Below are 27,417 nucleotides of genomic sequence, written 5' to 3'. Positions count from 1 at the left end.
CTTAGAAAACTTGATTTTTAGAGGTCGGTACTCTTTGCCATCTTTAGGCCAGTGACAGATGAATGTATTCTTACCACATTTATGCGTCTATAATATGTAAGGGTGTTCTGGCCTGACCTGAACTACGAGCATCATAAATTCCTATGATGCTTTTAGTTTGAGTCAGGAAACTTATGGTCAGGCTGGGGCACCTGTCTATATTACGGATGCATAAAAGGCGTCGGAATACGCTAGTCTGTCACCGGCCTTAATCTTGTTTTTGCAGCGTGTCTGAGCATCGTTATCGATATTAACTAGAGAGAGATGAGGGCAGCTACAACCAGTTTTTGGAGGACTTTACACCTTCATACATACATTACATATACACACCACTGATGTCAATAGGAGTTGTGTAATGTCTTGTTTCCCCAGTGGTGGCACTGCAGGAAAACTGAACACATGCTACCAGGTTTCCTCAGCCGATTGAAGGGGGGTTCCAGCCGCAGAACACTATGTAATGAGATTACAGCTTATGGGGGGAGCCTTCTAACAAAAAAAAGGATTATCCAAAACATACAACCCCCATAACGTTCTACACTGATGATATAAGGATTTGTGTTCTAGGATTCTGCAGTTTTATAATTGGATAAATATTGATTGTGGAATGCTGGTTACATTTGTAGAAATAAACTCCCGCTTTGATTTCCGCTTTGCTTGTAGCGGCGCTGGTTCACAAACTGCCTTTAATCCTTCAATGGAAACTCAGAAACGTTACATACCACTATTCAATTTGTAAATGTAATTAAGGCAATTTGCAGCTAAATCCTGTTTCTGAGTTATGTAAATGGATACATGGAATTTGCTTTGTAGTTATCAAATCTTGATTAATTCAGCTGTAAAAACATTTTAATTTTGCTGCTAAATCCCCTAACATGGCTAAGTACAGGAATTATTTACAGGCTCAATACTTCCAAATGTTGATTTAAAGGGGCAAAGTCAAAGTTACATGGGTGATTTCGGTAATGCGGTCACAGCACAAGACGGCGGCTAAACTCAGCGCTTTATTTCCTCTAAATAGGTTTAAAAGTCTGTGCTATAGTCACAGCTAAGTTTTTTTGTTTCTGATGTGCTGCTCTTGTTCACATGAGCATATCTGCATTTCGGTTGCATAATACATAGCGCATTTACGTGGCGGAAATACGCATAAATTCCCTGCATGTCTATATAGGGCATTTAGAGCTATGAAAAAAGTTCAAGCCAAAAGTGTCCAGTGTTGACCTGTAGCTGTCACAGTTTGCACAGAGTTATAACTTTACTGCAGCTGCAGAGCCCCCGGATGATATACACTAGTTGTACATGAACACATCGCTTATAAAATGAAGAAAAGGAAAAAAAAATCCGCCTTTAATTAATGTCTTGCATATGAAGATCGATTCATAATAAATCTGCCATTTAGGAGATGATGGGGCTTTTAATTTAGTATCCTGTATACAAAAAATAAATCACACTTCCTTGATGACAGCCGTGTCTGCTCCACCATTAATCAAATATATTGCAGTGCGTTGTACTGAAGGGACAAATTCACAGACTTTCAAGAAAAAAATATATTCTGCATCAGCAACCCCCTCTGTGATAGAATCTAGAATCAGTTATGTATATATTGTTGTCTTATTTATTGGACAATAAATAGACTGACAAACAATATCCTGGACTTGCGCCGCACACCAAGGCTGAGAGGAGCCAGAATGTCTTAGATAAGGGAGAGGATGAACCCTGAGCTGTAGAAAATGAAAAAGTGTTTGTCAGGTGGAGTTTCTTTACTGGCCAGCACTGTTGTAGGGAAGACGGCCTGTTCTGCACCGTTGCAACAATATACACTATAATAAGGTACTTAAGGGCTTCCAATATATTTTGAATTGTACTTCAATAAATGAAGTGTTGGAAAAAGTTTAATGATCTCCATCTGCAGACCTTTTCCCGACTTCTGCGCATGCTCCCATCGACAAAATGGCGGATGCATGCGCAAAAGCCAAGGATTGCCCGGGAAATTTAAAGTCTCTCTGATCTTGACTATCAAAAGTAGTCGAGAGCCTGGAGATTTCAGGGGGGGCCTGCGATATGCAGCCCCTGGTCACATGATCGCCGTTATTCAAAGGATAACGGCGGTCATGTAAAAGTTACAAAGAAAGTTAACACTTCACCTCCCCTCACGGATCAGATCCATGATTCGCTTGAAGCGGAGGATGCAGAAGGCAAGCGGGTTGTCCCCGCTTGTCTTCTGCATGCAGCTGTTTTCTGCACGGAGAGCCCAGCTGTTATACAGCCGAGCGCTCCGTGCCAGGTATGGAGAACAGAGCTGGACCGCTCTGTTCTTCATACCCAGCCCGTTATCAGGGAAGGGATACAGCTGAAACAATAGTATCAGCTGTATCCCGCTGTGAATCCCTGATCAGGCTCATCGTCATGTTTCAGCGTGCTGAAAGACGACGATGAGCGACGGGATAACGAAAACTGCACGATGTCAGTGCAGTTACACACAACGATTATCGCCCAAAAGATGGCTTTTGAGCGATAATCGTTGTCTAAATGGGCCTTAATCAACAGCGTGGGAAATATAAACAAACAAAAGTTGTACTACGCATGACCGCCTGTGTGAGTACGCAGTTATGCGCAGTACATTATGCGGCCGCACACATGGCCACAGCCAAGCTCACAGCTGGGATTTTCTGTGGGATTTCAGATTTCAAAATGGGGTCATTTGTGGTGGGTGTTGTATCATTTTGGCAGCTTGATGGCTCTATAAGTGGGCAATGGGGCCTGAAAGTTTTTCAGTTGTGCCCTGAAAGCCAAGGGGTGTTGCCTCCATTACAAGCCTAGCAATGTGTCCAGTAAGTATATTGGGGCTACATTGGGTATGTTTCTGAACACAGGACAAACAGGGCTATCCATTTCTGGGTGCAAGTCTTCTTTCATGTGTGTGCTGTACAAAAAAAACAGTTTTTTTGCAATTGCAAAAAAAAAAAAGAAAATCGTAATGGTTTTCCTTCTGCTTTGCTTAAAATTAATTTAAAAACTGTCGGGTCAAAATACGCAATACACCGCTAGATAAATTCGTTAAGGGGTCTAGTGTTGAAAATAGGGTCATTTGTGAGGGTTCTCTATTTTGGCCGTTCAAGGGCTCCACAAATGGGCAATGAGGCCTAAATTGCCATCAAGCAAAGTTTCTGTTTTGAAAAGCCACCAGCTGCTCCTTTCAGTTTTGGCCCTGTTGTGCATAGGGCCACAATGGGTATGTTTCTGAACACAGGACAAACAGGGGTACCTATTTTGGGGTGCAAATACTAATTTGAATGTGCGCTATAGAAAACAACCTGTCTTTAAAGTGACATATTTGCAAAAATATGACATTTATTTTTTCTCCTCTAAATTGCATTAACACCTGAAGAAAAAACTGTGGGGTCAAAAGACTCATGACTAGAGATGAGCGAGCGTACTCGGAAAAGCACTACTCGCTCGAGTAATTTGCTTTATCCGAGTATCGCTGTGCTCGGGTCTGAAGATTCGGGTGCCGGCACGGAGCGGGGAGCTGCAGGGGAGAGCGGGGAGGAACGGAGGGGAGATCTTTCTCTCCCTCTCTCCGCCCGCTCTCCCCTGCGACTCACCTGTCAGCCGCAGCGGCACCCGAATCTTCAGACCCGAGCACAGCGATACTCGGATAAAGCACATTACTCGAGCGAGTAGTGCTTTTCCGAGTACGCTCGCTCATCTCTACTCATGACCCTCCCTCAGTAAATATATTCTGACACCTATGAGCCTTGTCTTTGTGTAGCAAAACAAAATTTTAAGAAATGTTAAATTTGTACGTGATCTACAGTAAATGGTTGAAAAAAAACAAACTGTTTTTCAAATATGCTTCCTGAATAAAGTAAAGATGGAAATGTATAGCTTATCAAAAATTTGTACAGTAGGTTTGCACAGATTTGAGATATTACAGTTAAAAATGTGAATCAATGACAAGTCTTTCAAAATGTTCCCAATTTTGGTGCTTTGAATAAATATACACAAATTCTATTGGTCTATTTTTATTATCTAATTGAAGTATAATATGTGCTGAAAAAACAATGTCAGAATTACTTAGAATAACTCTGGAAAGGTTTTGCATATCCATGTCAGATTTCCAATATTTGGCCTGATCATTAAGGCGCAAACAGGCTTTTGCACTAATGGGTTAATGGGTCAGAAAGATAGCCAAGCACAGTGCTGCATCCGAGGAGTAAACCCTCAGTCTAGAAAATAGCGGGGTAGAGTTTGGACCTTATCACGGAGCTCTACCATTGCCCACCCTGAGGGTAGCACAGGACCCATCCAAGTAACTGAGGGCAGGCCGTTTAAAGGGTAACCCGCTACGTGGTTTACCTTGGCGATCTGTTGTCATAGGTGATGCCACCGTTCTTCCCTCTGCTGTGAATCCGGATGATGAAATAACTGGTCCACACTCACAGGGCAAGTTTAAATCGCAAAGCTGGCAATGGTTGACAGGGTTCCATTACTTGTAGAAACATATTTGCAGTTCTTTCAAAGTATAACTCATGCCAGCAGGACAATTGGTACAGAAATAACAAAGTGGTGTGACAAGGAGGATATCACGGGTTCACTGAGGAATCTACAGTCCCAGTTATCTGTAGGGCTCCATGTCCGGTACAAACGTCTCTTTCTCTCGCCAGCTATCTACCAGTCGGCACTCACGTTTGGCATACACTCTACACTGCAATGGCAGTTCCACTCTCTCTCAGTTCCTCAGTGGGTTGATACACCACTGGCATTTCCTGGGAACAACGGTCCCAGGGACTGCTGGGGATGTTTTTCAGCATCCTCCATTCTGGCCCACACAGAATTGAAGGGGTCTGTGTGAGTTCCTTGCCAGGCTAAGACAGGAACCAAAGAACCCAACAGAACTCTCTTGCAACCACATACATCAAACAAAGTCACACGACTCCAAACTTACAACACAAAGCGATACATTTTCCGACAGCTCATTTGCAGACATTGACCCATTCAGTGCTGCAAACTGCAATACATATTCTACTGATTCATTTCTTATTCAAAGACAATACAGACAACATATAGCAGACATTATGGACAGGCCCTGTTATTCTGGGCCACTACAACAACGCTCTGCCTGTGCAAGTAAGAGAAATGTAGCTCTTGCTGCGCATGTGTGACCAGCAACTCCATTCCTCCCCCAGAGGACAGAAATGGGACAATGTATCTTGAACTGTGAAATAGGTGCGAGATGGGTCTTCCATTTCTCTAGATCAGTGGCGGTCCCAGTGATAAGACCCTTCCGATCTATCAGTTCTCACTCACTCAGTGGATGGGTGGAAACTGAAAAGAAGTGTCATCACTGGAATACCCCTTTACGGTAGTTTCAGTTGAGCGGCGGGGTCAGAAACGGGAATATAACTGGCTAAAGAACTAGTTGGATAAGAGGTGGGAGGACAGTTCGGGGTGGACATGCTGCTTAAGAAGGTTTTAGGCAAATGGGAGTAGTGAGCTGGGCCAATAGCTGGACAAAAAAGATGGGTATCATGGTCTCATGTGTAAGACATGAAAGGAAGACGCTGGTGGTCAGTGGCGGATTGAAAAGATGGGTTAGGATGGAGGTAAACACAGTAGAATGAGGTGGGATGGCATTGGGTCAAGTGCACAGATTGCAAAATGGGATTTGGAGAGTAAGATGGAAAGCTCTTCATTGGTAACTGTGAACAAGTGCGCTATGGGGGATAAACAGCTGGGTAGAGGAGTTGTGGGGACCAGTAGTTCAAGTTTTCGCTGATGTAATTGAGTTTGTGTTTAAAATACACGACAAAGTCGCCCTCAGCTGATAACTCTCTTTTCCCTCTGAGTAGAAGTTAAAAAGCTGTTTAGGATTGTGGCAGTGAAGATATGAGAGCAGGGAAGTAATTTTGTTTTGCAGAAACAAGTGATTTGAAATGTAAAACTGGTTGGTTGTAAGTAATGAGGTCTTCCTTGAAGTGAGCTTTTTCCAATGCCGCTGTGCAATCCTGCGTCTCTCAGGTCTTATTTTTCAAAATGGAGAGCCAGGGCTACTTATTCATCTGCAGATTTCTGTTTTGAGTAAGAAGGGCAAGAGAGCTGAAGCAATAAAAGTGGCGTAGTAAAAAGCATAGTGGCTATGTTTGCATCATGAAATGAGATATGGCGGAGAGTGCTAGAAGAGTTCATATCTGCGAATGTCCAGACATGGAACACTTTTGCGAAGGAGTTCAAGTTCCTGTACTGGTGTGGATGGTTAAGTGAGGGGAAGAGAAGGTAAGTAAATTGTGGTCCAAAGAGAGGAGAGTTTGAGAGGTTAGATAGGAGAGTAAGGCTGGGTTCACACGGGGCGGATTTGCCGCAGAAATTCCGTGCAGAATTTAGCCGCGGCAAGGGATTAGCCAGTGATGTGGACGAGATTTCTCAGAAATCTCGTCCACATGGGACGGCAAATCCACTGCGGCTAAGGTGGCAGAAGCCACCGCTGTGGCGCGGATTTGCCGACTGCAGCATGTTCTTTTTTATTTTTCCCGCTGCGGCCGCGCTCTCCTCTATGGGAGCGCCAGCCGCAGCGGAAGAGCGAGCGGCCGGGCCACTTCAAAACCGCCGTGGGTTTTGAAGCAGCGTTTCTCCCGGTGGAAATCTCACGTTTTTTTGCTGCGGCCAAACCGCGAGATTTCCGTCGGGAATCCACCCTGTGTGGACCCAGCCTAAGGCTGGATGAATATAAGGTTCACTTTGTTTACCTCTTGGTTAGAGGTTGTGGCAAACCACTGTGAGAAGCCAAAGGGGAAAGTCAGTGTAAAGTCTGGAGACAGCTGAATGGTGTGTTAGTGGGGATGTTGAAGTCATACATGCTGATAGTGGGATGTCATTTGTTATGAATTGTAGGAGCCACGTAGTGAAGTGGGCAAATAAATGTAGTGGCAGGGCCTGGAAGTTGGTAGATGGTGACTACTTGGTCATTAGAAGGAGAGTAGATACAGGCAGTGTACTTCAAAAGAAGAGATGGTAATGGGTTGAAGGTGCAGTTATCTGACCAAAGAAGGCAGACTCTTCCACCATGTTTCTGGGGCAGAAAGTGTGAGTAAATTGAAGGCTGCCATAAGAGAGTCCAGCATTGCATGGCGGTGCCAGCCATGCTTCTGTTAGGCCCAGGAAGCTTAGATCTATATATTACCCCCAAATCCGCACCATTCGCAACCTGATTGGTTGTTTGGATTTACTCCTTCCGGGTGATTGGTTATTTGAGTTGGCTGATTCACGAAGTGGGCAGTAAAAGGCTAAAATGCGCCCAGAAAGGATAGGTTGTGAAAAATGAAGCAGTTGTGGATAAAAAAAACATTTGTGGTGGATAGAACATACTATATCCCATAATGCTTAGAAAGAAGGACTGGTGGATGAGGGATAAGGCAAATGGGTTTGTGGTGGTTGGTGATAATAGTGAGATATGATAGTGGGAATTGAGTGAAGGGCTCAAGTTTCAGAGATAACCAGTAGTAAAGAAAGGCAGAGTCGGGATACTGTTAGTAGAGTAAGGCGTGAGGTGGTTGTGTGTGTTTGGAGAGGAAAGCTTTTTAATATTTAGAAAGAGGTTTCAGACAACAGAATGGTTAGACAAGACAAGACAACTGTCCGACAGCCATCCCAAAAACTATTGTTACTGTGCTTTTACACAGGAGCAATCGCCGTTCAGTGAATGGAGGTGGAGCGGGCTGGAGATCTCTTCCCACTGCCCACTTCCATTGACTGTGAACAGGCAGTCATTCATAGATGAACAGCTACCTGTTTAAAAGGGCTGATAGTTGCTTGGTTTTAAAATGAGCTGAAAACCAAGTGAATCTAAAAAGTGAACGATTCTTGCTTACTTGCCCTGACAGTCGTACATAATGGCTCTTTTGAGTGGTTACTCAGGTGACCGTCGGCCTGTGTAAAAGTATGCTCAGTGAGAAGACTTAGGGATGAAGACTGTTTCCACAAGGTAATTGACTGAAAACCATTGTTTTTTTACAGTAAAATGCATATGGTGTTTGATGTGCAATCAGTTTCTATAGGTGAAGCACATTGAAGCCATGATGATATTTTTCCCTTCCGGAAAATCTAATTTTGCAACACAAGGCCAGTGTCTGAGGAGGGCATTCCTATATTAAAAGGAGCATGGCATTACCTGCGCCAAAATGTTTGTTATATATTAAGCCAACTAAGATATGGACTAAATCTACACTAGGCAGTCTTAACATCACAGAGCGTACATTAGGTCTTGGCTGTCTGGGATTTATATGGAGCGGGATCGCTGGGAACCATAGCTTGCCTGTCAATATGCGGTATAATGCTTTATACTGTATGAGCGATCAAGTGATCACAAGTTCATGTCCTAACAAAAATTATAAAGAAATATCGAACAAGAAGACGTGGCAGCATCAGTTGGTGCAAAAGTAACTGTAGAGGTTTATTCTCCCATAGCCAAAAGGTTACAGCGACGTTTCGACCTTCAATCAGGTCTTTCCAGTAAGTTAAATGGTACTATAGAAAAATAAAACTGGTCTTGCAAAAAAACAAGCCCTCATGTAGGTTGCTATGTAAATGGAAAAATAAAAAAGTTCTGATTTTTTGAAAGTGAGGAGATAAAAAAACAAACAAAAAACTGTGTCCTTTTAAAGGGTTATCATTTAGCAGGACTACTGTGATAGCTATGGCACATTTTAAGACTGGTCTGTTTGCATTGTGTAACTTTTGGACAGTATTAGTAAATTAGTCGTAAACTTTTTTTTTCCCACTCAACATCCAATAAAGTATTGGTGTTTAAAAAAAAACAAACAAAGGGGATGTGCGTTGCTGTTTTTTTGGGAGAAACCAGATACTGTACCGCAGTAAAGATCCCAACCTGCTGTGAAACCAGGAAATAAAGCCACACATTGATTACTTGTTTTGATAAAACTTTATTGCTAATACTGATTGACATAAAGAACGACTGTTTATCCATCAAACATTCATGTGCCGTAACAGAAGACTAGATAGCGCCTTCCTACAATGTGCTGTGGACCCGCGTTGGCAGAAGTCCGTCGTGTGCGCGTCTCTGCCCGGAGACAAACTGCCCTGGGTCACAGACATTAGAGCTATTACAGAATAATTTACCTCAAATGTGCCAAGCGATCCGACACACCCATCGTGTTCAGTCGCCACAGATTAAAACGCACGCTTTACTTACATGTTAATACAAAAATAGATCCAACTACTTCACATCTATCACGTATATTGCCGGCCATTACACACGACAACTTACCAAAAACAAATATACGCTGCTGTATAAGAATCAACACTCCGCACTACACTAACATATAATAGAGGAAGACCATGACTGGCTGGTGTGAGGAGGAACAACATGGCTGCACTACAGCCAAACTGTTTACCCCTTCAGTGCAGAGACAACATTGCATGGAGCTCAGCAGCAATCACTTGACACAGACCGTGGTCACTAGGCAGTTTATTCCTAGCAACCAATGTGGTTGTCAAGCAGCATGTTCCCTAGCAACCAGTCTGTGTCAATATTATTTAGGTCTTCAGCTCAAGGCAGAATTGTCTCTGACCTGGGGGTAGATGGCAGGAATTATATGGGTTGTCAAGGGTGGCAAAACAGGGTCTGCTTTGCTTTCTAAAAACAGTGCCACACCTGCCAATGGGCCCTACCTGGCATTGCAGCATTTACTTGAATATGCTGCAATACCAGGTCAGGAAGGTCACAGAAACAGACCCGGTTTTCTAATCCTGGATGACCTCTTTTAAGGGTGCATTCACACACTGCATACTTTGGCACAGATCCACAGCAGACTTCACTTCAATTTAAAGGGTGAAATTTTCAGCTGGTCCGCTGCAAAAAGAAGCACCAAATAGTGCAAATCCGCATCAAAATCTGCGGTGCAAAATATACTGCGAAATTTAGTGGTGCGAATCGGCACCAAAATACACTACTAATGAACCTACCCTAAGACCGGCTTCACCCGGACGAGAAAAATCGCACACGTTTTGTATGCTGCGAGACGCACATATCCCGCATAAATATGAACCCTGTTCTTTTGAATGGCGCCATACACACGAGCGATGTTTCCCTGTGGGAAACAAATCGCAGCATATTCTATCACGCATTGCAACACTGGCCACATTGAAAGCGATTGGAGAATCTCCGCGATCCTCTGCAGCGGCTGACAGCCACAAAGTGCATCCCAAAGTGACGTGAGGATGTTTTCCCATGAAACCGCCTCGCATCCGTAGGGATTTCACATGGATGGTGAGCGTGATATGTGGGCGAGATTCACTGCCCCATATCGCGCTTGCCCGTGTGAAGTTACCGTAGGGCTGGATTCATAAGGACGTATTTGTGTAATACGTAGAATGAAAACAAAGATCTGGTACAAAGGTATCATATCTACAAGATTACGTGGTTTCTCTTGCTGGGAACAATCACATTTTGTAATACGTAGAAAATGGAACCCATTGATTTTGTTCACAAGTGTGTATTTGGCTTGCACAATTGTATCACGCAAAAACAAAAGCAGCATGCTCCAGTTTCCTGCGCAAATGTCCAGGAAGAAAAAAAAACACATCTGGCACTCCAAGAATTTGGCCATTTAAATTGATGGGAGCATCAGTGCGGAATTTTCGTGCGCACAATTGCACACACCAAAAGTACAGTAAAAATGCAGTTATGCGTACAAATACGCAAAACGTGCGCATGCACTCATGTGAAGCCGGCCTAAAGCTGTTTATCCTTCTGTTTTACTGCAGAAAGCAGACCGCTATGTACATTATGCAGTTGCCTGAGTTGGTACTACAGTCCTATTGAAGTGAATGGGACTCAGCCTGCAGTGCCAACCTGAATCTCTGTGCAATGGATGGCACGGTCTGCAGCAAAGCAACTATAAGTGGGACAACCCCTTTTCAGCAGTGTTCACATGTAGTAAAATTGGTGCAGATTTTTCCACAAAGCAAGTGCAGATTTTGCAGCAAAATTTGCTAGGGATCTTCAGATGAAAGGGTGAAAACTGCTGCAGAACCCTGGCAAAAAACACATCAAATGGTGCAGATTTTGCTATGGATCTGCATCAAGATCGACGTGTTGTGTGTAAATGCATCCTTGGGATATATGTTCAAACTATTTTTGCATCCACGGAAAAATAGCCCATCGATTTCAATGAGTGATTTTTCCGCTCGCACTGAGACTGAAAAATCGCTGGATTTCCATTTGGGAGGCAAACCCCCTCCCAAAAAACTGTATTGCACGCAATGTGATTTTTACTATTGAAACATGATTTTGCTGGTCTACAAGCGTGATATCGTCCCACGTTTCTCGGACTGATATTGCACTCGCCTGTGTACATATGGCCTAAGTTGAGCTATTGCGGTGCTTTAAATGCAGTTTTCAAGTGATTTGTAAAAATGAGATCCAGAATGCCCAGAGAGGAAAGACTGGAAAACAATAAGTGACAGGAGGCAAACCCATTGAGAGCGGATATGTTAGATCACCCTGCAGGCCCTACAAGCCAGAGGGGTTGTGCTTTAGAACAACAAGACCATCTGCCATTAAAGTGTCTAAAATGCTGGAACGCTTCCGTTACTCAAGAAGACATCATTGTCATTTGAACTGCCATTGAGAAAAACCTGAAATGGTAAAAAGTGATAAAGTTAGTAAGTGGGCAAACATGCTCTTCCAAATGAGAACAAATATCTGTGAAGCAATTACATAGTGCAGGTAACATTTAAGCTGGAATCATATAAAGCATTTGTGTTTCGCTTTTTGACAGTGTTTTCTTTCATAGCTCAAAAACGTGTGGCCTGATGTTACGTAAAGACTATAGTGAAATACACTCTTTGTAAAATAAAAAAAATTGCGCCCCTAGAGTTGTCATTATGCTACCTAACACGGCATGCAGTTCCATCTGTGCAAATGATTAGAGTTGTGGGATGATTAGATGAACGGTCTTGTTACCTTAGGGCCCTAAAAATGGGTCCACCATTGGCGTAAAAAAGGCTGTCAGGCTCCTTGTGTGTAGTGACCTCTTTTTCCACTTGTGTAGATTTTGTTGACCACTAGACATGCTTCTAGGACACAATCCAAGGGATTTCACTCAGTTAAGAGTTATTGGAATGTGAGAAGCTGGATGGTCATATCGACTAATTACCAGCCATCTGGGCTGTTCTGACTGTAAGGATGTGTTGAGACCTTTGGATTTGTTAGGGTATGCACACAAGGCGACCGGACTCATGATGCAGTACAACAGGGTACTAGAGCCTTCATGCCTGCCCGTATCACATCTTGTATCCAAGCTAGAGGCGGTACAACAGGGTACCAGAGCCCCCATGCCCACCCGTATCACATCTTGTATCCAAGCTAGAGGTGGTACAACAGGGTACCAGAGCCTCCATGCCTGCCTGTATCACATCTTGTATCCAAGCTAGAGGCGGTACAACAGGGTACTAGAGCCTCCCTTCATTTGTTCAGTTTTCTGCAATAAATTCTCCTTTTGCTCTGATATTGTAATCACTTACTTATATCAATGTTACAATCACACACAGAAATTCAATTCAATTTCAAGAACTCCCTTCTAGGGGCTTGATGATTATTATTATTTTTTTTTTTTTTTAATTTGTGTATGACGCACACTCCTGGCTAGGGTGTTTTTTCTCTGATGGTTCACATATTCTCTATAGGACTTAGAAAATTGTCACAAATGGCAAATGCCACAAAAAAATGTTGAAATAAACTCTTTAAAAATATAAAGGCGGCCTTATATAAGTTAATAATTTGCAGAACAGGCAGTGAATCAAACGTGTGGTATTTTTGATGTATGCCTGAGGCTGAATGGGCTTAATTTATCAAAATCGTTTCTATTTGTAGGGCATTAAAGTCTCAAATTTTTGCACAGTGCCATAATTGCACTAAAGTTAGCACTTTTTAAATATAGTGAGGAGCTTAAAAAGTTGCCAAGGCCAAATGACGCGGTTTATTGAGAAATTGAAAACCATGAACCAAACAAATTTACTACAATTTGGGGCATAAATTATTGCAAATTCACCCTGCTTGTAACAGGTGTCTATTTTAATGTTTTAGTTCAATGACAGCTGTAGACGTACAAAATTTATTAAGGGGCATGCAACGCATTTTGGCATATCTTATTCCAACTGGCTTTAAGTTAAGACTGGTGTATGAAACGCCAGACGTAAAGGGGTTTTCCAGGCAATGCCCGCTGTCAGTGCCTGTAAACCCCTTTAATAAATCTCAAATCGCCCTGTGTGCATGATCCAATGCAATATGTATTTCATCTCAATCACTGAAAGGGGTGAAGAACAAACAGACATGCTCTTCCACTTTTCTGTTAACCCTTTCCAATCCACTGCCTGATGCCTAAAGAAATTATGATTTAAGGCTGTACAGCTCCGATGTAGGAAGACATCCATCGGGGTTCCATTACTGTATATTGCCAGCCTCTCTGCGGTCGGAGCCTATTCAACGTGTCACCTCATGCAGTACTGGCTCTAGCCAGCAGATAGCGTTGTTTTAGAATGGCAGAAAAAGATTAAGCCCCCTAGGAAAACCAGGATACAAATTGGATTGGAAAGGGTTAATATTAAATATTGTAAATTTTCTGAACACAAATCCATTGCGGAAACTCCACAACTCCACACCCTTAGGGACCTTCCACGCATTGCAGAATATGCTGCTCCTGAATTCTGCACCTAAAGCCACACTATTCACTGCGGATTTTGATGCGGAATTGCTGGTGGGATTCTGCTATTTTCAATTCAGCATCATAATCTGCACATTTGCAGGAATATTCCTTCCTGTGTGAAAGCTCCCTTGGAGTTCTGGTTTGATTCCCACCCAACTGCCTTATGACAGCATAGATGTCTAATTCTTTATGGTCGTAAGTACTGACAGAAGAAGAAAAACAAGGTGCAGGGGTGGAGGCCGCTGATAAGCCCTCTGGATAGACACTTGATTGTGATGTACAATTAACATCTCTGGGAGAAAAGATTGCATGGAGCTTGTCTTTGGCGAGGACATGTTTGGACAGAGCAAGGGGTTAGAGACGGAATAATGGGAAATTAATGATGCAGAAAACTGTCTCACCATTAAGAATAGAGAGGGAGACAACTAATAACAGTGCAGGGCGCCTCCGCAGACGTGCAGACCACCGCTGATTAGTATTAGTCAACATTTTATTATCGCCTCCTTCAAAAACCATCTGTCAAAGACCACTTTTGGAGACTGGTTCTTGTCCTGACTGACTGGCATGCAGTACTCTAAAAAAAGGTTCTTTGGCAGCTGCGTTGTGTATTATATAGTCCTTCGACCTAGAAAGTCATTCCACCACCACTACTACCATCTCACCTGTCCTCTCTTTTGATGAAAAAATTCCAAGACCTCTTCATTCCCCACAGCTTCTGCCTGGAAATAAATGCAGACATGATGGCAGCCGATCACACAGCATCAATACAACAATTTAACATTTGCAACTGCTTCATTGCCACCTGGAGAAACTGTGCAGATGCTATGAATCCTCTTCTTACCATCCTGTATGTATAAGGGGGTAGCAGTGGTCACAGACATCAGCTAAGGCCCAATTCAGACCTAGTTATTGGCTGTATTCCAGGGGTCCCATCAATGTGTCAGTTTAAAAAACCCCAAAACGGCACTGCGGGACGGTACCTTTCTCAGCCATTATTGAAAACTGCTCAAATGGAGACCAAAACGCCTATTTAGGTTTCCTTCCACTTCCAACTTTTTGTACCGGAAAGAATAACCTAGCCTATCATGCCAGAAATTAACAGAAATCTGCCAAAATGAAGGCCTATTGGTCTCCAGCAGTTTTTCCATAATGGCCAAAATAGGTTTCCTCTAGTGGTGGTGTTTTTAGGATTTTAAAAGGATACCCTGACAAGAGCCAATAATGAGGCCTGCAAGGGGCCCAAGGGTGTGTTCACATGGGTGAATTTCACATGCGAGGTCCATCCATAACGTCCAATAACGCTTACAAGTTCCATCCATATCATTAACACATTAATTTCAATGTGCTTATTCACATGAGTGATTCTTTTCGCTCTCTGTAATGCTGCAAGATTGTAAAATCGCTCCATGTTCTATTTTGGGGCGACTCCTCGTCAGGAATTGCCCATTATTTCCTATGGGATCTTTACAAAAATCACATCACACTCACATGCCATGCAATTTACATGCAAGTGCGATTCTTACCATTGAAAACTACTGGAAGCACAAATTTTTTTCACACATGGGGGAATTGCAATTACAGTTAGTCCCCTACTTGCGAACAGGTTCCGTTCCAGGAGCCTGTTCGCAAGTCGATTTGTTCGCAAGTCCGAACAAATGTTTGTATGGAGCGGGATCGCTGGTGGACCCCGCTCCATACGACGTCGGGTGTCGGCTGTTCTTACAGCCGGCACCTGGCGGTAGCAGTTTCGACGAGCGGCGCGGCTCGTCGGAAATGCTGCCGCCGGGTGCCGGCTGTAAGAAACAGCTGGCACCTGACGTTCGGGGGGCCTGTGCAGTGTCCCGCGATAAGATCGCGGGATGCTGTGAAGTTGCTAGGCAGCCGGGGACCTCCTGAAAGGCCCCAGGGCTGCCTATGCAAAGTGCCTATCAAGCGCACGGCTTGATAGGCGCTCTGCATATGCAGCCCTAAAGGCCCTTCAGAAGGCCCCCGGCTGCCTAGCATCCGCACAGCGTCCCGCGATCTGACCGGACAGGCTTCTCAGGCTTGATAGAAGCCTGCCCAGTGCCTGCACAGACTGATATAATGCCATAGCATTCCATCATACTGTGCAGGACAGAATGTTCACACGTTGGGGACTATCTGTACATAGATGTGAGCTGATACATGTTTTAGTAAAAACGCATTGTGCTCACATCCAGAATCGCAATTTTACAAACTCGATAGGAGTCTGAGTTTCTCGAACAAATGTCGCGCTCACCCATGTGAATACACCCTAAAGTGTATCTATGCAGGAAGTGTTCTAGGGCAACACCAGTACCCATGTACCACTCGCAGGGCATTTTCCCGACTTGCAGCACCTACCATTAACCCATTGGTGGCCTGAGCCGTTGTCATGCTGAAGCCAACTGATTCACACAGTCTTGCAGAACTCCAGCAGATAAACAGTGTGAAGAGCAATGGTTGGACCTAGCATGGTCTCTCCTCATTGCTTGGTCTGCAATGAAAGCCAGATTTCTGCTACATCAAGCCACCTCCTAGTGCTAAATATCAGCATACATCTTTACTATCCATATTACCATGTGCTAAGTGACTTACCACTTGATGCGGAGTTTGCCCATCATAACCAGCTTGGTCCATGTCAACTCCAGCCATCATCCAGGCAGTTAACCCTTCAACATCTCCACTTGCAGCCAGGCTGTGAAACCAATAAGAACCATTTTTCAATATAGAGCAAACCTGTAATGTTCCAGAATAACCATTATGTCTGCAATATTGGTTGACCTTATTGGGCAAAACCTGTAACTGTCATACACAGTATTTGAAGTTATTTTACCCATTTGTGCAGTATAGTGCATACATATTCTGCAGCACTGTACATTACTTGATACCAAGTTCCATCCCCATTGGAGCTCATAAGCTAAATTTATCTACAGATGGGACAAATTTTAGCTTTTTGTGTGATGGCATAGTGCAGAAAGTTATCATCTAAACCCATTCAAAACCAATTGTTCTCTCAACACAACACAACCCATTGCAAAGGAATTTAAAAGGTAAATAAACCACCCTGATAAAATGGCACACCATGATATCCCGTCACACTGAGGCCATCTTTACACTGGCGACAGTGATATGGGGCCGTGAATCCTGCCCCCATATCGCGCTCTCCACCATGTGAAAACAGTCACTTTAGGGAAGAAGTGCTGGGAGCCGCGTGCACCTAGCATGTGATGCGCTGCTGCCGCCAGGCCCATTGACAACAATGGGGGCTGTGATGCGGGCGCATGCATACGATAGAACATGCAGCGATTTGTTTTTTGCATCGCATCACATAGCAGTGCCAAACAGGAAAACATCGCTCATGTGTATGACCCCATTCAAAAGAATGGGGCTCATATTTGTGCGTTTTGCATCGCGGAATTTTCTCGCCTGTATGAAAGCAGCCTAAGGGCTGTCACGGCTGCGGCAGGGGATCGCGATGTTCTCCTATTGTTGTCAATGCGAATGGCGCTGCTGCTGCTGGGCCCATTAAGAAAAATGGGCAATATCGCCAAAAAAAAAAACATGCTGCGATTTTTTTTTTTTTCGACACAGCATCGTAGGAGTGAAAACATCGCAAATGAGAATGGTTTCATAATCATGCGTTTTCAACAAACTCTCGCATCGCGAGAACATCGCGCACTTTTCTCAACAGTGTGAAGAAGCCCTAAGAGTCAAGCTAAAGAAAAACCCATCTGTACTAGTATGTTTTTGGACTATGAGTGGAAACACAGTATTGGCTTTGCGCCAAACATATCTTTTGGAATTATGGCCAAAAAGTTTACCCTTGGTCTTCTCAGACCATCACAAATTCTCCCACACACTTTTGGTAGACTTTATGTAGGTTTTGGCAAAACTGTTGTGCCACATTTAACCCACTTCTTGATGCCCGTCTTCCCCGTGTTCCATGATATATATATATAATGCCTTGGAAATCTTTGGTCCCTACTCCTGACTGATACCTTCCAACAATCAGATCCCTTTGATGCGTTGTAAGCTCTTTAGGGACCAAGTCAGGAAAATACTCCCAGAAGAGATGAACTTTATATGGGGGAAATCAGAATCTCTGTAGATAATGGCAGCGGAGTACTGACTACTAGAGATGAGCGAGTATACTCGCTAAGGCACATTTCTCGAGCGAGTAGTGCCTTAGCCAAGTATCTCCCCGCTCGTCTCTAAAGATTCGGGGGCCGGCGCCGGTGACAGGTGAGTTGCGGCGGGGAGCGAGAGGTCTCCCCTCCGTTCCTCCCCGCTCTCCCCTGCCGCCGGCCCCCGAATCTTTAGAGACGAGCGGGGGAATACTCGGCTAAGGCACTACTCGCTCGAGAAATGTGCCTTAGCGAGTATACTCGCTCATCTCTACTGACTACTCTTACATGAGTTTAAATGTGATTGGCTAATTCTGAACACAACCACATCCCCAAATATAACAGGGTGTGAACACTTATGCAACCATATTATTTAAAAAAAAAATTGTTTTTCACCCTAAAAAAACATTTCAGTTTGTTTTTCAATGTAATTGTACAGATAAAGGTGGAATTAATCTGAAATGATTCATCTTTGTCTGATTTTTTTTTTTTTTAATGACAAAAACATGGCATTTTAATAGAGGTGTGTAGACTTGTAATATTCACTGTATTTTGTGGCCTAGGAGACACTGTCCCTTAACAAGCTGCATGTAGTAACTTTCTTAACAGTATAAAAGAGGCACACTTTGCTCTCCTGACGTCTCTTTTAGCAAATACTTTTATTTCCCATGAAATAATTTTCTAGAGCATCTCGTTTGAGAACTCTGAATTCATACCAATCGTTCCTCTGTTATTCCTCCTGGAAATGCATGAAAAGCTGTGTTTTACCATTCCCCTCAATAATAGGCTAATAACTCTGGCACGAAGGTCACGTAATAAAGTGTAAAAGGGTTTAATGTTGTAATATACATTGGATGTAACTACCTGTCACATTGGTTGAAAAATTTATTGTGTATGTAATTACTGCTTTTTATTGGATAATACCAACCTATGGCTCTGCACCTGTTGCAAAACCACGACTTGCAACAAGCCATAACAGATGCAGTTAGTAGTTTTGCAACACTTGGAAACAAATGTTCTATTGTTTTTGTGGGGTGTTCCAAAAACATAGTAGTTACTCTAAAGACGACATTCAGTATGTCGTCTCAAATCGGGCACAAAAGTGTTCTCAATGGGAAGATGGGAATAAGCAGATGTCAGATACATTCTTCACCTTAAGGCTTCTTTCCCACGAGCGTATATCGGCCGGCCGATCATCTGGGGCATAGAAGCTCGTGAACGGGCGCACAAATCTACCTTTTGTGCACCCGTCACAGGCCCTGGCGCATATATGCCGAGGTCACCATGCCGTCGCCCCTTTTGCCTCCCTCACCCTCTCAGGCTCACCTCTGCTTTCCTTCCTGCTCGTTCTTTGCAATGGGAAGGGGTGGAACTAGGCACCATCCCGCCCCTTCTCCACAGCCAGCAATAGGAGGAGGCGGGATTGGGGTGGCACTTAGTTCATGAAAATAAAGCCTAATATAGCGCGTGCACATTCTACAGCCCTTTCCATCACTTGATATTAAGGGTTCTGTCCCCATTGGAGCTCACAATTTTTAAATTCACCTATTCGTGTGAGAAGAAACTAAAATAACTGGAGGAAACCTACACAAACATGTAAATGTTGTCCCTTAGTTGGATTTGAACCTAGGACCCCGGCGCTGCAAGGACATGGCTAACACCTGAGCCACTGTATCTTTAGCAGTTTAAGGTGGCCATAATACATTAGATCAAGGTTTAGCCAAACCCACTAATTTCATAGAATCATGACTGGTAGAGTTGGAAGGGACCTCCAGGGTCATCGGGCCCAACCCCCTGCTCAGTGCAGGATTCACTAAATCATCCCAGACAGATATTTGTCCAGCCTTTGTTGGAACACTTCCATTGAAGGAGAACTCACCACCTCCCATGGTAACCTGTTCCACTCATTGATCCCCCTTACTGTCTAATATGTAATTTGTGTCTCCTCTCTTTCAGCTTCATCCCATTGCTTCTAGTCTTTCCTTGAACAAATGAGAATAGGGCTGATCCCTCTGCACTGTGACAGCCCTTCAGATATTTGTAGAACACTATTAGGTCTCCTCTCAGCCTTCTTTTTTGTAAACTAAACATTCCCAGATTCATTAACCGTTCTTCATACGACATGATTTGCAGACTGCTCACCATCTTGGTAACTCTTCTCGGAACTTGCTCTAGTTTGTCAATGCCTTTTTTAACCCCTTAACACCACAGGGCATAAATGTACATCCTGGCAGAGTGGTACTTAATGCGACGTGACGTACACTTATGCCCTGTGGATAGCGCGAGATCAGAAGAAATCCTTTTGCTAACCAGGAGCCGGCTGTCACCGATAGCCAACCTCCGCCTGCAACAGCGGAGGTGCATCAGGACAGCGGCACCTGCTGTTAACCCCTTATTTTTTTTCCCCCCCCACCAACTTCTGCTGTTGGGGGAATTAAGACACCCCTATTAACATTGGCTTATGAGCATATTTAGCCAATGGTCATCTGATATGTATGGACAACCTTAATAGAATTCAGTTATCTGAAATCCCTCACGTGAAAGAAGAATTATATTAACCCCTTAACGACCAGCCCATAGTGTTTTTACGTCCTCCCGAAGTGGGCTTTATTCTCTGAGGACGTAAAAACAGGCTTCCTGCAGAGAATAATGCCCCTCGGGCTCTGGATGTGACAGCTCCATGCTGTCGGTGTCCGCAGGTAGCTGACAGCATGGAGCTGTCATCCCGGGCTGTTCGGACACCCCCCCGGCATTGCGATCGGCGCTATGCAATGGATAGCGCCGATCGCAAAAAAAGTAAATAAAAGCACACAAAAGTTAAAGATTCAGCTGCTCTGATGGATCGGATCCATCGGAGCAGCTGAAATTACTCACCCAGGTCCGGCACGCTGCTCCCCGCTCTCCTGCCGCTCCGGGGCCCGAAGCCGGTCTTCTGCGCATGCGCGTCAGGCGGCATTACGTCAGCCGCATGCGCAGAAGGCCCGGCGGCGCGGGAGATTTAAAATCTCCCGCGCAGAAGGCCCGGCGGCGCGGGAGATTTAAAATCTCCTGGCTCCCGGCTCCTGTAGGTAGCCGGGAGGCAGGAGATGTCAGCGGGGACTGCGGTGAGCGGTCCCCGGTACCGCGATCGTCGTTATCCAATGGATAGCGGCGATCGCGAAAAAGTTAAAAAAAAGTTTTAAAAAAGTCAGTTTCACCTCCCCTCATGGATCGGATCCATGAGGGGAGGTAAAAATACTCACCCCCAGTCCTCAGCGGTGTCCCGATGTCCCGGGACCCGAATCCCCGTCTGCGCATGCACACCCGATGATTAACATCGGGCGTGTGCACAGACGGGCTCGAGCCCCGGGAAATTTAAAATCCCTCTGCTCCTGGCTGCCATGTGTAGCTAGGAGCAGAGAGATTATACCGGGGACATGATCACTGTCATCCAATGGATGACAGGGATCATGTAAAGTGAAAAAAAAGTGTAAAAAAAAAAAAAAAAAAGTTTTTAAAAGTTTAAAAAGCGTACGTTTAATCTCCCCTCATGGATCATATCCGTGAGGGAGGATGAAAGTACATACCTAAGGCCCCCAGATTTATCCGCGGACCTTACCACAGCTTCTGCACACGCGCCCGTCGCCAAAATGGCGGGCGCAGGCGCAAAAGCTGTGGATTGCCAGGATAATTTAAATTCTCCCTGCTCCTGGCTACAAAACGTAGCCAAGAGCATGGAGATTTAATGGGGGTCCACAGTGAGCGGTTCCTGGTCACGTGTTCGCCATTATCCAATAATGGCGATCACGTAAAAGTAAAAAAAAAATTTTGAAGTTTCATCTCCCCTCACTGATGCGATCGGTGAGAGGAGATGAAACTTTTTACCGGAGGCCTGCGTATTTGAACCCCGACGCGATCTTCCTCCGTGGACCTTCCCGAATTCTGCACATGCGATTGCCGGCAAAAAGCCGGACACATGCGCAGCAGTCGGGGAGCCCAGGAAATTTAAAATCTCCTTGCTCCCAGCGACCAACGGTCACAGAGAGCCTGGAGCAGTGACGGGTGGCCTCGTTGAACGGTCCTCGGTCACGTGATAAAAAGGTAGCGATCTACCTTAGGCCGGTCTCACATGACCGCATAGGAATTACGGATTCTGCATGCGTCTGATCCACGGTATTACGCAGATCAATTGCATTGGATTACACAATTCCGCTCACATTAGCGGGTCGGAATTGTGTAATCCACTCGCAGAAAAGAGAACGCAGCAGGTTCTATTTTACTGCGGATATTTGCAACGTAGAGCCCATTGTGCTCCATGGTCGTGGATATACCCGCAGCCCATACGCAACTACGTTGTATACGGGCTGCGGGTACCCCCGTCATCGCTAAGCGACGGTGCGGGAAATACAAAAAAAGGTGTACTGTGCATGACCGCCTGTGTGAGTAGGCAGTTATGCGCAGTAGATTACGCAGCCGTACGCAGGGTCACAGCTGGGCTCACAGATGGGATCCGCTGTGGGCCTCCGCAAGCGGATTCCGCCTGCACCCGCGTGAGCCCGGCATTATTCAGACAGCTACCTGTGATACGTATTTTACAAGAAGCCCCAGGAACGCTCGCCTTCCTGCAGTTCCAGGAGCACCTTGTTGAGCGCCTTCTGTGTGAGACCGCCGCACCTCATCAAGCTTACGGAGACTCACGGAACGCCACTTTTTACACCCCATACCCACCACTGAGGTCACGAAATACCCCCAAAAAGCATGAGAGGAGGGGGGGGGGATACCCGGTTTTATTGCCCCATGGGCCCATTCCAACCAGCCTCCGTAATTACCCCTGTCTTCGGAAATACTACACAGTTCACATTTTTACTTTTATCTAAGATTTGCGAACGCCAAAAAGGGCGCGGAGGGGGGGGGGGGGGGATTTTTAGGGAGTCAATCTTTATTCTGTACAAATAAGCAATGGGGCCTGGAATTTATTCAGTTGTGCCCTAAAATCCAACAGGTGTTCTGTCCTTTATAGGCCTTGCCATGCGTCCTGTAAGTAGATTAGGGCCACAATGGGTATGTTTCTGAACTCGGGACAAACGGGGGTATCCATTTTGGGGTGAACGTCTTCATTCCTATGTGCACTGTACAAAAAAAATGTTTTTAAATTGAAAAAATTGCCAAAAAAATTGAAAATCGTAACTTTTTCCTTCTGCTTTGCTTAGGTTCATTCAAATAATGTGGGGTCAAAATACGCAGTACACCCCTAGATGAATTCGTTAAGGGGTCTAGTTTTCAAAATGAGGTCATTTGAGGGGGTTCTTTATAGTTTTGGCCGCTCAATGGCTCTATAAGTGGGCAATGAGGCCTGAAATTTATTCAGTGGTACCCTGAAATCCAACGGGTATTCCTTTCATTGTAGGCCTAGCCATGGGTCCTGTAAGTCTATTAGGGCCACAATGGGTATGTTTCTGAACACGGGACAAACAGGGGTATCCATTTTGGGGTGAAAGCCTTCATTTATATGTGTGCTGTACAAGAAAAACTGTTTTTAAATTGACACAATAGCCCAAAAAATGAAAATCCTATTTTTTTCCTTTTGCTTTGCTTGAATTTATTCAAAAACTGTGGGGTCAAAATATGCAGTACATCCCTAGATAAATTCGTTAAGGGGTCTAGTTTTCAAAATGGGGTCATTTGTGGGGGTTCTCTATGGTTTTGGGCGCTCAAGAACTCTACAAGTGGGCAATGGGGCCTAAAAGGACTTCAAGCAAAATCTATGTTCTGAAAGCCACCGATTACTCCTTTTATTTTGGGCCCCGTTGTGCATGCGGACATAAGATTAGGGCCACAATGGGTATATTTCTGACAACAGCACAAACAGGGGTATCCATTTTGGGGTTTAAGTCTTCCTTCATATGTGTGCTGTACAAAAAAAGCTGTTTTTAAAATGACAGAATTGCCAAAAAAACAAAAATCCAATTTTTTTCCTTTTGCTTTGCTTGAATTTATTCAAAAATTGTGGGGTCAAAATACGCAGTACACCCCTAGATAAATTCGTTAAGGAGTCTAGTTTTCAAAATGGGGTCATTTGTGGGGTTCTCTATGGTTTTGGGCGCTCAAGAACTCTACAAGTGGGCAATGGGGCCTAAAAGGACTTCAAGCAAAATTTGTGTTCCGAAAGCCACCGGTCGCTCCCTTCATTTTGGGCTCCGTTGTGTATCCAGACATAAGATTAGGGCCACAATGGGTATGTCTCTGAACACGGGACAAACAGGGGTATCCATTTTTGGGTGCAAGTCTTCCTTCATATGTGTGCTGTACAAAAAAAGCTGTTTTTAAAATGACAGAATTGCCGAAAAAACGAAAATCACAATTTTTTCCTTTTGCTTGGTTTGAATTAATTCAAAAACTGTGGGGTCAAAATATGCAGTACACCCCTAGATACATTCCTTAAGGGGTCTAGTTTTCAAAATGGGGTCATTTGTGGGGGGGTTTCTATGGTTTTGGGCGCTCAAGAACTCTACATGTGTGCTATGGGGCCTAAAAGGAGTTCAAGCAAAATTTCTGTTTTGAAAGACACTGACTACTCCTTTCATTTTGGGCCCCGTTGTGGACTCAGATATAACAATAGGGCCACAATGGGTATATTTCTGAACACGGGAGAAACAGGGGTATCCATTTTGGGGTGTAAATCCTGATTTTCATGTAAACTATAGGAAAAAAATATGTCTTTAAAATGACAGATTTGCAAAAATATGAAATTTTACTTTTTCCCCTCTAAATTGAATTAATTCCTGAAAAAAAACTGTGGGGTCAAAATACTCATGACACCCCTCAGTGAATACACTAAGGGGTGTAGTTTTTAAAATGAGGTCATTTGGGGGGGTATCTATTATTCTGACACTCATGAGCCTTTCCAATCTTGGCTTGGTATAGGAAAACAAAAGTGTTCCTCAAAATGCTAAAAAGTAATGTTAAATTTGTACGTCTCCTAAATGGTTAAAAAAAAAACGAAAGTTTTTCCAATGTGCGCCCAAAATAAAGTAAACGGGTGGAAATATAAATCTTAGCAAAAATTTCTATATTATGTTTGCACATATTTAAGATATTGGAGTTGGAAATGTGAAAAAATGACGATTTTTTCAAAATTTTCCTAATTTTGGCGCTTTTAATAAATAAACACAATTTCTAGCAGTCTATTTTTTCCGCCTAAATGAAGCACAACATGTGGCGAAAAAACAATGTCAGAATCGCTTGGATATGCAAAACCTTTCTGGTGTTTTTCCATGTTAAAGTGACACGTCAGATTTGCAAAATTTGGCCTGGTCATTAAGGCGCAAACAGGCTTGGTCACTAAGGGGTTAAGCTCACTTTAGAACTTATAAGTGTATTAGCCCGCACCAGTAAACAGTAATAAACCTGCTGCCAGAAGAGAAGGTGCTGAAACTATAAGTAACATGTTGTTTTATGATTGAGCCAATCACTGCCACAAAGCAGGAGGAAATTAAAGCAGGTCACTGAAAAGGCGACTTATCAGCAGGAAGCAGAGGGATCTGATCGATTTCATGAGATCGCCCAAGGACATGAAAGAGACCTGAGCAAAGGATACTTGTGTGGCCAGTAATTTAATGCGGCACATAGTATTTTATACTTTAGAAATCAATAGTAAAGAGTAGTTCCTCCAGTGATTGAAGGTGTTCCATGAGACAAAAACTCCGATATTCAGCCCTTTCTGGAAATGCTGGGTGACAACCAATAACCCAAATTTCTGAAGCACAGAAATCCCTCTTTATACAGCAGTATGGTAAGAGGAGATGCATTGCTGCAGTAACAGGACACCTGCCTTTTCCCACATTAGGAAGACCTCTGTGGGAGCTGTAATGGAGCTATAGTGGTTGTCACCCAGCGTTCCCAGAAATTAATAAATATCTTTTAGCACTCGCCTCCTCCTTTGAAATTGTTAAGGGCCCCGTACTACCCTGATAATTGCTTTTGTATTAGTGGTTCGAGAGAACGTTGGAATTCTTGTCCTAAAAACTGTTGTACATCTAATGAGACATGAAACAAATTGTCTCATTTAAAGGGGTATTCCAGTTCTGGAGCAAATTTTCAAAAATTCCAGATATGAAAGGTGTTTTGCCCCATGTTTATGCTAATGATTTAGGAGTACAAATTGTGCAGCCATTATACTTTTTACCCCATCCTCTTTCTGATGTTTCCCCACATCTCTATTTTCCGCCACATCCCTGCTGTCATCCAGCTTAGGCCTCCTTCACATGGATGACATGGCATCGCTGCAAGAAAATTGCAGCGATATCGCTGCGTCTTCTCACGGCAATATCGCGATTTTGTAGCATCACATGCGAGGATTTTCGGGGGGAAGGGGTGAAGGCTTGAAATAGAAGCCCTACCCCGAAAATAAGCTGTAGCTGCAGAAGAAGAAAAGAGAAAAACATATCACCTTACAAGCGCTCTCCACCGCCACAGCTTCTCCCCAGGTCCCGGCACTAGTTCTCTTCTTCATCTTCTGGCCGGGGATTTTTCAATCCCCAGTTCCTAGAAGCGCTGGCTGTGATTGGCTGACTCTTAGCCAATCACAGCCACTGCTTGATGAATAGTTCAATCACAACTAATCACAGCCATTTATCAAGCATTGGCTGTGATTGGCTAAGAGTCGGCCAATCACAGCCAGCGCTTCCAGGAGTCGGGGATTTTTCAATCCCCGGCCAGAAGATGAAGAGAAGCAGTGGCGGGACCTGGGGAGAAGCTGCGGCGGCGAACGCTTCTAAGGTGATGTATGTGGGTTTTTTTCTGCAGTTAGGACTTAGGCTTTAACAGGAGGATTTCCTACTGTCAAAGTTGCATTGCACCACATGAAAATCGTGTTTGCGTGCAATGCAACAGAGAAGTAGGCTCAATAGGGATACATGGCCTACAAACCTTCGCGTGTCGCGGGCATATCGCCAGACCTGCGAGGTTTATGTGTCGGGTTGTTGCATGCTAACAAAACATCCCATGTTTGAAGTACCCCTAGGAAAGCATAGGCTTCACATACATGCGAATCGCAGCAATGTGACTTTGTCGCCCTTGTGCAGGAGGCCTTATAACTACATTTACCCCAAATCTCTGCTCTGCACTTCCTTTCCTGTGCATGTCCCTGCTAAGCGTTGTCTTGCTATTGGTCAGCTATCTGGTCCCAAGAGCTGAAGAGAAAAAAAGCCGTCCCTGGTCTTTCTTTATTGAGCGAGCCCAACCTGTAGCACTGGGATGTCTACAGGTCGTATCCAGGGGCAACCAGTAAATAAACACTTCTGAAGATCCGGGAGAAGGTGATGGTTTATAGAGCTGCAGACACAAAATCCAAAGCAGAACCACATTGCAGACTTTACCTATATTTGATTAGAATTCATTTGACAGCAACTTTGCATAACTGGAATACCCCTTTAAAAATCTAGAGTTTTGTGTTTACAGCTTCTGTGCAGACGTATGTCTACATGGTAAAAGGCTACAAATGATACGGTCGGATGGAGGGAAGTACTCTAGGATCAGACTCCTAAGTCTTT

At 44.1% G+C, this 27,417-nt stretch overlaps 1 protein-coding gene across 2 annotated transcripts in view; it reads right to left on the bottom strand.

Annotated features, from left to right (window-relative positions):
- Positions 1-8,955: 8,955 nt before the first annotated feature.
- ASPG (asparaginase) overlaps positions 8,956-27,417 on the bottom strand; it is a 97,057-nt gene continuing 78,595 nt past the window's right edge. For both annotated transcript variants that reach the window (XM_066608140.1, XM_066608141.1), the window contains 3 exons: positions 16,359-16,458; positions 14,423-14,479; positions 8,956-11,691 (listed from right to left, as the gene is read on the bottom strand). In XM_066608140.1, the coding sequence (XP_066464237.1) occupies positions 11,623-11,691; positions 14,423-14,479; positions 16,359-16,458 (226 nt within the window). In that variant the 3' untranslated portion in view covers positions 8,956-11,622. The remainder of the gene's footprint in view (positions 11,692-14,422; positions 14,480-16,358; positions 16,459-27,417) is intronic.

The sequence above is a fragment of the Eleutherodactylus coqui genome, chromosome 6 (genome assembly GCF_035609145.1).
Source record: "Eleutherodactylus coqui strain aEleCoq1 chromosome 6, aEleCoq1.hap1, whole genome shotgun sequence".
NCBI classification, from domain to species: domain Eukaryota; kingdom Metazoa; phylum Chordata; class Amphibia; order Anura; family Eleutherodactylidae; genus Eleutherodactylus; species Eleutherodactylus coqui.
The sequence above is the reverse complement of the archived record's forward strand: the minus strand, read 5'-3'. Positions and strand labels throughout refer to the sequence as shown.